General features: G+C 37.9%; 1 protein-coding gene across 1 annotated transcript; it reads left to right on the top strand.

Annotated features, from left to right (window-relative positions):
• Window positions 1–7,451: 7,451 nt before the first annotated feature.
• On the top strand, window positions 7,452–9,050 carry PUP5 (purine permease 5). The gene is made up of 2 exons (XM_079062987.1): window positions 7,452–7,586; window positions 7,870–9,050. Exons 1-2 carry the CDS (start codon window positions 7,562–7,564, stop codon window positions 8,967–8,969), a joined length of 1,125 nt encoding a protein of 374 aa, XP_078919113.1. The 5' UTR covers window positions 7,452–7,561; the 3' UTR covers window positions 8,970–9,050.
• Window positions 9,051–15,721: the final 6,671 nt, after the last annotated feature.

The following is a 15,721-nucleotide window of genomic DNA, read 5'->3' as shown; positions in this document are numbered from 1 at the left end:
GAGTGCTGACCATTTACGACGAGGGTACTAGGTCAGAATCAACTTTCTGTTCTGCCGCTAAGGCGAGACAGTGTTTACAACATGGGTGTTTGAGATATCTACCATATGTGGTGGATACTCACGTTGATGAAAAGATATCAGTTTCCATTTCTGATGTTCCTGTTGTGCGTGATTTCCTTGATGTTTTTCCATAGTAGTTACTGGGCGTGCCTCCTAAAAGGCGAGTGGAGTTCCGGATGATATGATCCCTGGTGCGGCACTAATTGCTAAGGAACTGTATCGTCTTGCACCTCCTGAGATGCAATAGTTATCATCTCAGCTTTAGGAGCTGTCAGGAAAGGATTTTATACGACCGAGCAGTTCTCCGTGAGGAGCACCTACCCTTTTTGTCAAGAAGAAGGATGGTTCACACCAGATGTGCATTGACTATCGGGAACTGAACAAGCTAAAGTGAAGAATCGTTATCCGTTGCCGAGGATTAATGATCTCTTCGATCAGTCACAGGGGAATCTTGGTTTTCCAAGATTGATCTGAGGTCTGGCTACCATCAGATCAGGGTGCGAGAGGAGGATATCCAGAAGACGACTTTCCGAACTCGTTATGGGCATTACCAGTTTGTGGTGATGCCTTTTGGGCTCACCAATGCACCAATGCACCAACGACATTCATGGATTTCATGAACCGGGTGTGTAGGCCTATGTTGGATAGATCATTGATTGTCTTCATCGATGACATATTGGTTTATTCGAAGACCAGAGAGCAGCATGAGGAATATTTGTGCGAGATTCTTGGGGTTTTGAGGATGAAGAGGCTATACGTAAAGTTCTCCAACTGTGAGTTCTGGTTGTGCGAGGTTCAGTTTTTGGGACACCTCATCAATCATAATGGTATCCTGGTTGACCCAGCCAAGGTAGAGGCGGTGATTCGATGGGAAGTGCCGAAGTCTCCATTTGAGATTTGGAGCTTCCTCGGTTTGGTGGGATATTATCTGAGATTCATTCGAGATTTTTCTGAGATTGCAGTTCCTCTTACCAAGTTGACGAGGAAGGATGTTGTGTTCAGTTGGAGGTCTGAGCATTCGGCAGAGACTTTGTGAGGCACCAGTACTTTCCCTTCCAGAGGGAGTTGAGGATTTTGTGGTCTACTGCGATGCATCCATTTCAGGGTTGGGTGTTGTGTTGATGTAGATGGGGCATGTGATTGCATACGCTTCGAGACAGTTGAAGCCTCATGAGGCGAAGTATCCTACCCATGATTTAGAATTGGTGGCGGTGGTTTTCGCTCTCAAGATTTGGCGCCATTATCTTTATGGAGTTTGGTGTACCATCTATGAGGACCATAAGAGCATGAGATATCTTATGGATCATCCTAACTTGAACATGAGGCATAGGAGGTGGTTAGACATAGTGAAAGATTATGATTGTGAGATTCTGTATCACCCATGCAAGGCCAATGTGGTGGCCGACGCCTTGATCCAGAGGGCGGTCGGTACCCCGATTCAGGATGTGTGTTTGAGGATGACAGTGATGACCCCACTTTTGGAAACGATTAAAGAAGCGTAATCGGAGGCCATAAAGGAAGGGAATCAGAAAAGTGAGCGGGTGATAGCTGATCGTTCGAAGAAGATTGTTCATTTTTTAGCCATAAGTGAGGGCTCTTCTGCCGAGAAGCTAGCTGAGATTTATGTTTGAGAAGTGGTAGCTCGGCATGGGGTGCTGACTTCTATTGTGTCATATCGGGATGTTCGGTTTACTTCCAGGTTTTGGAAGAGGTTTCACGAAGAATTGGGCACACGATTGCATTTCAGTACCGCCTACCATCCGCAGACTGACGGGAAGAGCGAGTGGACTATTCAGACGCTTGAGGATATGTTGTGTGCCTGTGTCATTGACTTTGGTGGGAGCTGGGACTCTTACCTCCCTTTGGTTGAGTTTTCTTACAATAACAACCATCATTCCAGCATTGGCATGCCTCCCTTTGAGCTATTGTATGGGAGGAGGTTTCAGACACCTATTTGCTGGGGCGAGGTCCGACAGAGAGTCATGGGGAGCACTGAGATAGTGCTCAAGACAACCGGGCTTATTCAACAAGTCAGACAGAGATTTCTGATGGCCCAGAGCCGTCAAAAGAGTTATGTGGATCGTCGACGCTCCAGTTGGAGTTTCGGGTTGGTGATTTGGTGCTTTTAAAAGTATCACCCTGGAAGGGTTTTATTCGATTTAGGAAGTGGGGCAAGCTGGGCCCCAGGTTTATTGGCCCTTTCAGAGTTTTAACCCGTGTGGGCAAGGTGGCTTACCGGTTGGAGGACATTCAGGTCGATGGTTGCTTGAACTACATCGAGAGGGCGGTAGCGATTCTGGATTGGAAGGTGAAAACCTTGAGGAACAAGGTGGTGAACTTGGTGAAGGTTCAGTAGCAACATCAAAGAGGCTCTGAGTGGACTTGGGATCCCGAGGATGAGATGCGGCAGCATTATTTGGATCTGTTCGTAGAGACTGACTTTGAGAGCGAAGTCCGATTCTAGTGGGGGAGAATTGTAACACCCGTGTTAGGTAATTTCCTTTTCATCCATTGTGTTATTTTAAAGTTTGCATGGAAGGTCCTTACGCTGGACGTAAGTTAACAACTTTGGGGAAGTTCAATATCTAAGTACACTGGGCGTACATATGTGTACACCGGGTGTACTCGTGTTGTCTCCAAAACCCTAATCTTTTGGGGGTGAGGCCACTATTTAAGCAACATAAACCCTCTTGTACCTTCTTATGGCCAGCCTCCATATCCTCCAAACCCTATATCGAAACCCTAGCCTTGTGAGAGTGTTTTGATGCTTGGAAAGTGATTCTTGAGTGTTTTGTGTTAGAAGGAAGATCATTCAATTGGTGGTGGTGCTTTCTAGCTTGTAAATCCAGCAACTTCATCTCTTTGTGCTCCTTTTCAAGGCATAAAGTTCAAATCTTCGAGCTCATTTAGTTAGATTTTGCTTAGCTTTGCATTTTGGTTCTTTTGTCCCAAAGCTTTGATCTTTATGAGTATGGAGTACTCCAGAGTTAATAAGTCATCCTTTCAGACATTTTAAGATGTCTAAAGTCATAAAAATGATATATTGGCCATTTCTTTTCTTCCATGCAAGAGATATGGGGTTTGAATGAAGTAGAAAGTTAGGATTTTTGGGTTTTAGATCCCTGTGGCCATGCAAAGGCTTAAAGTCAGAGACTTTATGGATTTAGATGTTCTTTAGGAGACAGATCTGAGTTTGGAATGAAAGTCTTAATGGTTAAGACGTCTTTGTGGTAGCTTTTGAGACTAGTATGTGTATGCTGAGCGTACACCTGGCTACGCCCCGCGTAGCCAGATGCGAGCCTATCCCCCCACCTTGTGTTCTACACACCGTATAGAGTGAGTACGCCGAGCATACTGGGTGACTGTTAACTTTTGTTGACTTTCGTTGACTTTGACCACTTGCTTTAGATGGATTGTGAGGGGTTTTGTAAGGGCAAATCGGTGTTTTCTATAAGTGTGGTCTAGTCTTATTTTGGGCTTATTAGTGTGTGAGAAATACCTTAGTTATTAATTAAGGTTAATCAGTATATTTATTTAGGCAGAGTCTAGTTCCGGCAGTTCGGGTGTGAGTTCTATCAGTCATTAGTGCTTGGTGAGTCTCCTCACTTATTCTTACATGTGTGGTAGAATAGTTATATATGTATGTGACAACCATCTGGGTCTAAATTTTATTATTGTGCTTGTGTTTTTTTGTATGTGTTGAGACTTTGGGTAGTCTCCAGGGTTGCTGATAACCCACATGCGTGCTGTTTTCCCACTGAGACTTCGGGTAGTCTCCACAGGCGTGCTGTTTGCCAAAGACAGTGGGCAAACAACACGCATGTAGGTTATCAATAATTGGACTTAATAAGTATATGTAGCATTTGATATACTATAAATAGATGTATACATGTTAAACTTGTCTATATTAGAGACGAGTGCAAGGATTTCTTCAGTAACTGGCTGTCGAGGGTATTCCCACAAAATCCCTGGTCTAGCATATACAAAAGGGAGACTCTTACGACGTCTGCATCATCTAGTTGATGATGTAAGTCACTGGACACATGCATAATATCAGCTAATCTCACTAAACGTGAATGCACCATAAATATAAATACAAGTTGTCCGAACTGCATAAAAGATGAAGTAGGGTGGAACTAGTCCTCGAACCGCAAGCCGATAATAAGGCAAAAAGCTTTCCTAGCAAAGCAAACCTGATAGTCATGTACCAGAAATAAAAGCTCCTCCAGGTCAATTTGACATCCATCAACATGTTAACATAAGAACCAAAACAAGATGCCCTAACACATGGCCACACAAAGTGGTCTGTGTTATAAATGGGCCATGATTTCCCACTCGATTTGTAACGCCCGCAGATTCGGGCTAGTCAGTTTTGAGACAATAAGCGTCAGAAAATGAACTTTTAATAGAATATTATTTATAATAAATAATCTTAACTAAGTTGTAGTATATGTCATAAGGTTTCCGTACATATAAAGAACGCTGAAATTCGAGTTATAACGAAGAAGTTATGACCTGTCGAAGTGTCGCGACAAAACCGTCACGAAACCGGGAATCATAAAAAGTGAGTTTATGATAGAGTACTTTTTAGCTTTAGGATTCTAAATAAAATTTGTAGAGTACGTCTCCACCTTCGCGTGGATATAAAGAATGTCAAAAACGGAGCTCGTATGCAAAAGTTATGGCCTTCCGAAGTTGTAGCTGTCTGAGAGCATGACACGTGTCAGAAACCCTAATCTGACTGGGCTCACGACGTGAGCACTAATTCTCACGTCGTGAGGAGTCAAAACGCCACTTTTCAAGGCTAGAATGCAGATGGCAAGTCTATGGAACGGGCTCACGACGTGAGCATCAATTCTCACGACGTGAGGAGTCAAACGGACACTATGCAATCCTAGAACGCAGGTGGCGAAGCTACGAGGTGATCAGGCATGGCTCACGACGTGAGCAATGAATTCTCATGACGTGAGAGGCCAAAAATCACCCTATAAATAGCAAGTTCAGCCCTTGCTCTTCTTACACCAATTCCTTTCTCTCTCTCTCGTTTGTTGAAGCCGTTCCGCATCCCGAGCCCGACGATCACGAACCGCTGACCGTTTCTAGTTAGATTCTATCAACTCACGCTACTAAGGTGAGTGCATATTATTTTCATCTTACACATAGATATGAAGTATCTTATATAAACTACGTGCTATGTGTGCATATTATCTGTATACTTGCTATCTATGATGGATGAACAATTTTATACATGTTTTAATTGATTTAAACTGTATATGTATTTTATATCTACAAATATGTTGGGTAAAACATGGGTAGATGAATTAGATGATGTGTGATGAAATAAAAATTGATGAGAGGTATCGATGTTTAAGATGATCTAGTCATTTAGCAGAGTATAGACATAGTTATTTGTTATTAATCCGGGAGTATGGATTATGTATTTTTGAACTATGTGTTTATCCGATAAGTATCATGTACAAAGTTATTCTTTTTGACACAATTGTGTGTCGGGGTACGGGAGCGTACGGGAGTACTTTATTAGTATTTTCCCTATACTTTTTATTTTAAAGAGCTTTGGAGTCTTCGTTTCTTTTATGAAGTGATCGGACGAGCTTCATGTGTCAGCGTTTCCGTTCACGATATTCAGATCACTGCTAGGCAAAGTTCGATGCTGGATAGGGTGAGTCTGGGGGTAAAATACCTCACGATATTCAGACCACTGCTAGGCAAAGTTCGATGCTGGATAGAGTGAGTCTAGGGGTAAAATACCTCACGATATTCGGACCACTGTTAGGCACTGTTATCTAGATAACTACCCCTGACTTAATTGTCTTGTGGTTCTTTCTTTTACGAACGAAGGTTCGTGGTGAAACTTATTCCATTGCCCTCATTTGATGTCTTTATCGATCCTCGTTTGCTGCTAGGGAATTTCCGAAGCAGCTTCGTCAGTTTGTTGTTCATATCGATCCTTTAGGCTAGATCTTATAAGATCATTGTATAGGATCAGTACGTGGAGATCGACGTTCGTTAGTGCTTGTAGTATAAACCTCGGGCAGCGATGGACTTCGTGCCTATTCCTTAGGATAATCCTTAGGAATGAAGGATAGATGATTCTTAGGGTAGATCCTTAAGATTAAAGAAGATAATGGCGATGGATAATTGAGTTGATTGTTTGATGATTAAATATAATAATTATATTATTGTGGGTTGAAAACCCTATGTACTCACCAGGTTTCCCAACCTGACCCACTCAAGTTTATTTGTATCACATGTGTCGATACGAAGCTACTTTACACTGAGAGATTTAAAGGAGATGTAGATCACTAGTGTAAATAAAATGCAAAGTCTGTTTATGCTTATGTTTCAGTATTGACGATGACATCCCAAAGTTTTAATATGAACAAAATACATTTCTTCAGAAATGCTTTGATAATATATGTATCATGTTTTTCTGGGAACAAATTCGCAATATATTTATTTAAAAATATACTTTGATTTTCAAATAAAGCATAAACAAAATCGGTCTTTTCGGGCCGTGAAATTGGGGATGTCACACGATTTTAGGCCTGTAGGTCGTAGTCACAATCGCTTCGTATTTTCTGTCATGCTACAATCAAAAGAAACATTAATCAGGCATTTGTTGCATGTTCCAGATTTAAGTATATGTTTCAGAGGACATTCCAGAACACAATTTCGGATCAACATTTATAGGTTCTGGTGGACATTTGAGAACAAAATTCCAGATCAACATTCCGAAACAAAATTCCAAATCAACATTACAGAAACAAATTCTAGATCAGCTCTACGTATTCTGGACGTGTTCGACATATTCCGGACATGATCTTTGTATTCTGGAGTCGTTTCGGACTTGTTAGAATTAAAATATTTCTAAGATATATTGATCTAGTGCACATATATAACCACATGTAATCCTACAATAGCCTAAAACCACTAAAAATCGAAGGAAAACAAATAATATCTATATAATTGCATATAAACAAAATTATCTCTTTTTTAACATGTAATCTAAATTAAAGACATATAATTATAAAGATAATGGAAACTTACATATAAAAAATGAATCTCTTCACTGCTAAAAGAAGACATTCTTTCAGTTTGATTGGTGTCCGGAATGAAGTCCGAAATGTTATTTATAATAGGGACCACATTACCGAGTTGGATCCATATACTCATTTACCCATTACGAAATACGGTCCGAAATATTCCGAATAGAGTGGTCATTTTTTCAAAAAAAGAAAAGTTGATTGATTATTTTTCTTAAAATAGTAGTAAAAAGGGGTTAGATTACACGATTTCCCTTTGATTTCTAGGGGGTTAGTGTAAATTGTGAGTAGATTTAGGGGGTTAGTGTAAATTGTGCGTAGATTTCTGTTGGCGATAATAGCTTCTCCAAGACAGATGGAATTAGTTGCGGATTTTTACGACTCATCACTCCCTCGACGGAGATTCATCGGTGACCTAAACTCCGGCCGGCCACTGAATGCATCAACCGTTGCTTGATTCAGGTTAGTCAGTTTCAGCTTTGATTTCATTTGTCCTATTGATTAGATCGATCATAAGCATATATAGTTCCTACTCCATCTACGAACACCGTTATTCTGAATAGTTAAACGTTTTACCGAAATTCGCAACTTAATCATACCGATCCTTCATTTTCAGAGCATAAATTTTCCATCAAATTGTAGTTTTACCGAAACTCACAACAAAATCATTGGATTCTTCTGTTGAAGAGTATAATTTTGACATCAATCGTGCTTTATCATGACTCAATTTTGACTATCCATGTAGTTACTGTTCGGGAAGGAATGGAAGAAGGGATGGAGGAGATACCACCATCAAAATCATTCAATGAACAAATCTCCGATTACAAGAAGATGATCTTCAACGCATACAACAACAAACCTACTTCACACTGGATTCTTCTACTTGTAAGTAGCTTAGCCATGCTTATCGCTTTCCCTGCTTCTTCTCTTCTCTCACGTCTCTACTTCTCAAACGGTGGCAAAAGCAAATGGATCATTTCATGGGTATCAGCTGCAGGGTGGCCTATCCCTCTTCTCATCTTACTCCCTACCTACCTCTTCACAAAAGCTACCCCAACCCCCCTCACCTTAAACCTCACTCTTTCCTACATTTCCTTAGGGTTCTTAAGCGCTGCAGATAATCTCATGTACGCATACGCCTACGCCTACCTCCCAGCTTCAACCGCCTCCCTCCTAGCCTCCACAGTCCTCATCTTCTCCGCCATTTTCGGATTCTTCATAGTCAAAAACCAAATCAATCTCTCAACTATCAACTCCATTGTCGTCATCACAGCAGCCATGGCCATCATCGCATTGGATTCAGACTCCGACAGATTCTCATACGTCACAAATACCCAATACGCCCTTGGATTCATGTGGGATGTGTTGGGGTCAGCTCTTCATGGACTAATCTTCGCCCTTTCTGAACTTGTCTTCATAAAACTTCTACAAGGAAGATCCTTTCATGTAGTCTTGGAACAACAGGTAATGGTTTCCTTCTTTGCTTTCGTTTTCACCACATTTGGGGTTGTGGTAAATAACGATTTTTATTCAATGAGGGTAGAAGCGGAAAGTTTTATAGGTGGGGTTAGTGCGTATTATAACGTTATTATATGGGGTATAGTTACTTTTCAATTAGGGGTTTTGGGGTCTACTGGTGTGTTATACCTTTCTTCTACTGTGTTAGCGGGTGTTCTTAACTCAATTAGGGTACCCTTAACCAGTTTTGCAGCTGTTATACTTATGAATGATCCAATGAGTGGACTCAAGATTTTATCTTTGGTTGTTACTTTTTGGGGTTTCGTTTGTTATATATATGCGAGTTACCCTGTAACTCCAATTTCCACATCTTCCACTAGTTTTTAGTCTTTTGGGGTTGTAAATAACATTTTTTTTTGTTGCTAGATATAAAACATTCTATACACATAATTTATATGTATTCATCAACATTATGCAAAAGATTGGTGACTATCATATGCTGTAAAACTTTGGGAAATTGTAGGTATTAAAAAGTTTAGATACATTGCTATTATAGTTTACATATTGTGACATTTTGTAAAAAAAAAAAAAAAAAAGCTAACTATGTTGTTGTTATACGTGAAGAAATATAAGTACATTGCTATTATGGGTAAAAAAATAGAATACATGTTATAAAACTATAAATTGAGCTGTAATTTATATAAAAATTTATTTATAAGTTATATTCGTATGTTTATTTAAATTCAAGTTTGGACTTGTAGATTTGATCGGTGACACATAAAGGATATAAATAAACACACTATGAATACATACATGATTTTTTTTTTTTGGTATGAGTGGTCAAAAATCAAAATTATTCAAAAGCAGTGACGATAAATACCTAAAATAATACGTAGTTAATAAAAATCGCTGATTATATGCGATATAAATGAAAAATGAAAATATATAGAACCCAATATTTTCGAAAAGTAAACCAAAAATATTGAAAAGAAGCTTTAAATGAAGTTAGGTTTGTTAGTTGAGCCAAACTACCATAGACGTTTGTCATAAGTTCCGTGGGCTGCATGGCTATGTAATTTCTAAAATTTTGGTATCATCAAATTCGTCTTGATGAGATTGTAGGTCACCAAAAAATAGCTATGGAAAGTTGTAATCATGCATAATGTTAAGATGCATAAAAACACGATTTGATAGATTTTTTGGTAATTATTTTGTGCAACTTTTGATAGTATTCCTTTAAATATATACACCTTTCTAGTATACTAAATTCACCCACTCGACTCGGCACATCCAAAAAATGACTATCAGGAATCGTTGCCGAGCTCAATTACCAAATAAATAACAAACCACTATTTGATTTACTTATCTTTTGATATACAATGTGATATTAATGGGCTCTCTCTCACAAGACATTTTCAAAGATATTAAAAATGTGTTTTGTAAATTGTATCACTTTGAGCCCTATGAGTTTACGTCAAAAGGATAGTTACCACGGTGGAAACTGCAAGCCCATATGATCCAATGTGAATGCTCCTCGTGTTTGGTATGAAACCTTAACTAAGTTCTTGGACTCAGGATTTTTATCTAGGAGCTATTGATCCTACCCTTTTTTGGAAGAGCCAATAAAAAGCATCACTTCAACATCATCAACAAACCAATCAAATCTGATAGGTGGATTAGTCCGACCACCAACCATACCATTGAATTTGAACCCCACCAAACCCCTTGAGCAATTTGGATTTTTTATTTCCTCAAATATGGGTTATCTTTATTTTTAAAAGGTTTTCAGATTTAGTATATTTTTTCTTCTTTATAGGTGCCCTACTTTGACATATGAGTATGTGAAACACTTGGGGCAATATGAGATATCAAACTAGAGAGTTCATCACGTTTTTACGAGTAATTGACATATATAGGTTTTAGGTTCTTATGAAAATTTATGTTCTCGGTTTGGTAGCTGGTTTATAATCATATTTTTTTCGTTTATCCTATTCATGAAATATCCTCCTAATGTACACTAAGGGCGTGTTTGGCAAAAGTAGCTGTTAGCTGGAAGTGGGTAGCGGTTAGCTGGTATCGGGTAGCTGGTAGCGTATAACGGGTAGCTGGTAGCGGGAAACTGTAGCTTTTATTTGTTATATGATTGTTTGGCAAAAGTAGCTGGAAGCTTTTGAAATATATAAAATTACATAAAATAACAATTGATTAAAAATAAATAAATATATAAATATATTTTTAAGGGTAATTATGGAAATTGATTTCAAAAGCTCAGTAGCGTTTTGTTAAACGTTACATGAAGTAGCTTTTAGAATTGAAGCGTTTTGTTTAAACTAAAAGCTAAACGCTTGTACTGCCAAACGAACCTTTTTGTTTAAACTAGAGCGTTTTGTCAAAAGCTACAAGCTAGAAGCTCCCACACGCTTCCAAAAGCTCCGTGCCAAACACGCCCTAAAACAACAATAGCTGAAGCATGGTAAATTTTTGTGATCTCCATTTGGTTGATTTTATTTGGTGGTAGTGTCGAATCTTGGAATTCAATCATCAAGATTCATGCTACAATACACAATCGATAGTTCAACCACAGCAAGTAAGCCTCATGTTTCGACTATTTATGTTAAAGGTTTTTGTAACGTCCCAAAACCATGATAATTTTTTTTATTTTTATAAAACATTTCCACAAAACCATAAGATAGTAAACCATTGTTTTCTAAACAAATCCATATAATCAGAGTATCAAAAAGATCTCAAAAGATAAATCAACAAGAGGATGTGTACGATTACACTTTTGCTTGCCCCGATCATCTGATGTACCTGAAACCAATAAAATCAACAATTATATGCCAAAGCTTAGTGAGTTCCCCCAAAATACTTCATACAACAATACATATACAATACATGTACATTAGGCCCACAAAATCAGACTGGATTGCCCCTGAGCGCACATCATGAGATTGGATTGCCAGCTCCCGGCCCACAACTCATGACTGGCTTGCTCCCGAGCCCTCAACATAAGGCGGGAATGCCCTTCCCGACCCTCAACTTATGACTGGATTGCTCCCGAACCCAAAACATAAGACTGTAATTCCCTCCCCCGACCCTCAGCTTATGACTGGATTGCTCCCCGGGTTGTTGGCTTACAACACAAAGCAGTATCGCCTCAACCTAACCACACTATGTTGACATATGTAGCAGACAAACCATAACCAATAAGTACATGTAATCATACAGCCACAGGTCTACCAATCTAACAGATCACTACAACATAACAACATCCTATATATAAGGAAACCTAACACAATCTAGTGAGCCAACATTAGTGCGTTCGACCAACAAGTACATTGAGGAAAACTTAGCTCAAAGTCTAGAAGATAGATGAACTGATCACATATCCAAATACCGGCTCTACAGGTCACCTATACAATAAACAGGGACCAAGTCTCAATCTGCATATCAAAATGCCTTATTTGACCTAAAGTCAAACTTGGTCAAAGTCAACGGTTATTGGTCAAAAGTCAATGGTTATAAGATCAACGTACATGAAGCTCTACGCACCGCGTAGAGATCGAGGAGGAAAAACGGGCACAATAAGGGCTATGCCTCCTGATGACTTATCTTAATCATTAAGTCATCAAAACATAAGATCAACCCTTCATACTTCCAGATGTAAACCAAATGGACGTCTTAATGGATAAAGTCTCCGACTTTATCCATTTGCATGGTCACCAAGAGCACAAACTCAATACCTAGGTCCATAAAATTATCCATTGCTCAAGAACTCATGCATGGCTGGATGAGAGTAAACAAACTCTCATTTTTATGACTTAACATCCCTAAAAACGTTTGTAATGGTACTCCAATGGTCTGGAGTAGCTCTTATTCATATACACCATGGTTATGGGGATAGAAGCATGAAATTCTTAAGCATAACTAGATCTAACATAAAACAACATCAAGGTGGGAACTTTATTCCTTCTGGAGATGGATGATTGGATGCAAATCCTAGATCTATACTGATTTGAGCTCCAAGGTGGTTCCATAATTCCCTTCTTCCTTCAAAAGTGAATACAAAATACTCCAAAGGCTCAAAACTCACAAACGAGGATTAGGGTTTCTAAGGAGGTTGTTTGGGAGGATGGAGGCTGAGAATGGAAGGGCCTCAAGGGGTTAGAGCCTTTAAATAAGGCTCACAACCCCAAGAATTAGAGTTTTGGTTATGGGATCCTACGCCATGCGTACCTTGATCTATGCCCTGATTAGACCATTTAAATCCCATATCCAAGTTGCCTTCTATGTGCTGCGTAGGAGACTACCCTACACCCCGCATAGGACCAAACTTCCCACACTTAAACTTTACAAAAAGAAAATAAGTATACATGCAAGGACCGAGTGTTACAGTTTTTATGTTGGATATGGTTCTTGTATCTATGTTGAAAAGTGGAATATAGGGATAGAGATTTTAGCAAGTGGTGATGGAAGTTGAAGGTCTTCACTAGAAATAATCATGTAGAACAGGTTATATACGACGTTAGCAAACTCACATAAAATATTATATACGAGCTAGAGAAGATTTGGAAGAGGAAAATGACAATTGCAAGGTTTTAACCTTTATTAAAGTTCATTTGAGGTGTAATTACCAGTTCATAGTGAGAGTTTTCCATTACAATCTTTAAAAGGTATGAACTCTGCTATCTTCTTCATTTCTTCATTCTAGGGTTTTGATTCAATCTCAAAATCAAAATTCTAGTGTTTTCTAGTTGTTTTATGGATGTTCTAGGTTTAAAACCTTCAATATAACACAAATCAATCAATTATTTTCTTTTATCGTTACTTGAGTGGGGTTTTAAGTTGAAATTAGGATTATGAATCCTAACATTGTGATCTTCGAATTTCATGAATTAACTGTATTTAGTTAGATAATAATATACTTAGAAAAAATTACTAAATAATCTAATCTAAATCCTAGTTGTATATCATACTTCAATTTGAGTTTTGTAAGCTTATATATTGTTTTGAGCTTCAACCTACGTCAATGGAAGTTGAGCCAATGTAGCTTGTTGATTGAGCTCAAATAGTCTAATAGAGTTTGTAGCTTTAATTATGAAATTAAAGTCCATTAGTAGATATTTGGTGATTACTGGAGAATATGATGCTATTTGAGAGTATAAACTCTATTTGAGGTTGTTATTGTTATAAATGACAAAAGAAAAACTTCTCCCATCACATCATTAACCTGTGTAGGATTAAAGATCAGGTCCAGGATTTGAGTCAAATTGACACCTGGATAGAAAAACCCTCTGAAGCTTCACTGTTCCTTGGGATTGGCTTTGGGCTTCTCCTACACAGCTTAGGTGGAAGGCGAAGAAGGCCTCCTTTCAGAGGGGGGGAGGGGGGTGATGGTGTCCAATCCATCAATGAGATACCACTCTGGAAGAGCTAGAATTCTAAACTTGTGTCAGGACGTATGGGCCAAGGGACAGTCTCAGGTAGACAATTTCTATGGGGCCGAGTAACCTACTGGACCCAAATCTTGTTTTGCTCATAAATTTTGCATACAAACCCCACATTATGTATTGTTTTCTCCTATGTTCTATGAAATCAAGGATGAATTTGAAAAAAAAAATCACATTTGGATTAAAAACTCTATAAGTGACTTAACGAAACATTTAAGAGTATTTGACCCAATTATTTCTACCCATAAGTGACCACTAATTTCTCGACCCATTCTAGAAGGGATGAAGTGTAAGAAGTTGCAAGAAGTGCTACGCGAGTTATACTGAGAGTACATGTCCCTAAACCATATCTTATGTTTTTTAATTATATTTGATAAGATATATCCTTTATTTCAATAAGTATTTGTTTACATTTACAAAAATCTTTATTGCAATAAGTACTTGTTTACATTCACAAAAATCATTTTGAAGTATCTATTTTAAATGAGAAAAAGATATAGTTGTTTTGAGTATCCTATATGTGCATTAACTTAAGATTGGATTGATATTGAGGGAATTGGGTACCCAATTTGGACTTAAGATATTCCATTTATGGGTTTGAGATATTCCCTTTGCAAGTTGACCTACAAGTAGGTTTGAGATATTCCCTTTGTGGGTGCATTTGTGGACTGGCTATCCAACATATGGACTAGTGTGATGGTTCCATTATATCCTAGTTTATTTTATGAGCAACACTCAAATACATATGTTTCGTGCCAACTATTTAAGAGATTGGAATATTAACCATCATTGTGAGTTTGGACAATTGAGATTGACATGTGATTGAGGAATAAAAGCCTTTGCATTAGATGATTATTTTGTTAGTTTGTTCCTTTTTATATACATTGAATTCATATGTATTGTTAATCTTTGCTAATAATAAGTTTAACATCTTATAATCTTTGGGTATAGTCTTTTATACTATGGGTTAGTAAACCCTTACTTTTGAGTAAAGAATTATTGGCTATTAAATTACTTTTTTAAAAACTATTTTTGAAGGTTTGATCATGAGTATGGATGATCAACATTATCCAAAACTTTTTATGTGCTCAAAACTATTTCATTTTGAATTATTTAATGACTTTAATTGTTGTTACCTTGCACTTTTGAACCAATTGTTCATTTTTTTAAACTTTACAAACTTATTTTTTCACTTTATATCAGTTAAACTATTTTATACTAAATACATTTGGTTTTATAAACTATTTTAAAACCAACTACGCGAGGGATGTTTCATCTATTAAGTTAGCGATGAGACGGACGTAGACGATATTTGGAACAAACTAGAGAAAGTTTATCTCTATAAATGACTCGACAATTTTCTAATTCGAATGAAAACATTTTTACTTACACGATGAATGATAATTCCTCAATTAAAATACGTTTAAGCGTGTTTGACAATAAGATAATGGAGCTATAGGCGATTTATATGAAGTTGGTGTTGGATTATGAGGGATCTAAAAGGATATAAAGTCGCACACCAGAAACAATAAAACAAATAGCATCATAAGACAAAGGGAATCAATATTTAACCAGATCGATTGCACCAAAATAAACAAGAAGAATGTATAAACACATACCCTTGTAGTCGTTTGTAACCATCTTGAGATCTTTATGAATCGTGGATTGTTAATAGACCAATGTAGAACT

Source organism: Lactuca virosa, chromosome 7, assembly GCF_052849685.1.
Source record: "Lactuca virosa cultivar CGN04683 chromosome 7, Lactuca_virosa_CGN04683_v6, whole genome shotgun sequence".
Classification (NCBI taxonomy): domain Eukaryota; kingdom Viridiplantae; phylum Streptophyta; class Magnoliopsida; order Asterales; family Asteraceae; genus Lactuca; species Lactuca virosa.
Note: the sequence above shows the minus strand (reverse complement) of the source record. Positions and strands in the feature narration are given on the sequence as shown.

Excerpts from the sequence above, each read along its gene's own strand:
- PUP5 (XM_079062987.1), top strand. The coding sequence starts at position 7,562 with ATGCATCAACCGTTGCTTGATTCAG. Across the intron at positions 7,587-7,869 it reads TCAACCGTTGCTTGATTCAG|TTACTGTTCGGGAAGGAATG; the intron begins GTTAGTCAGTTT and ends CTATCCATGTAG.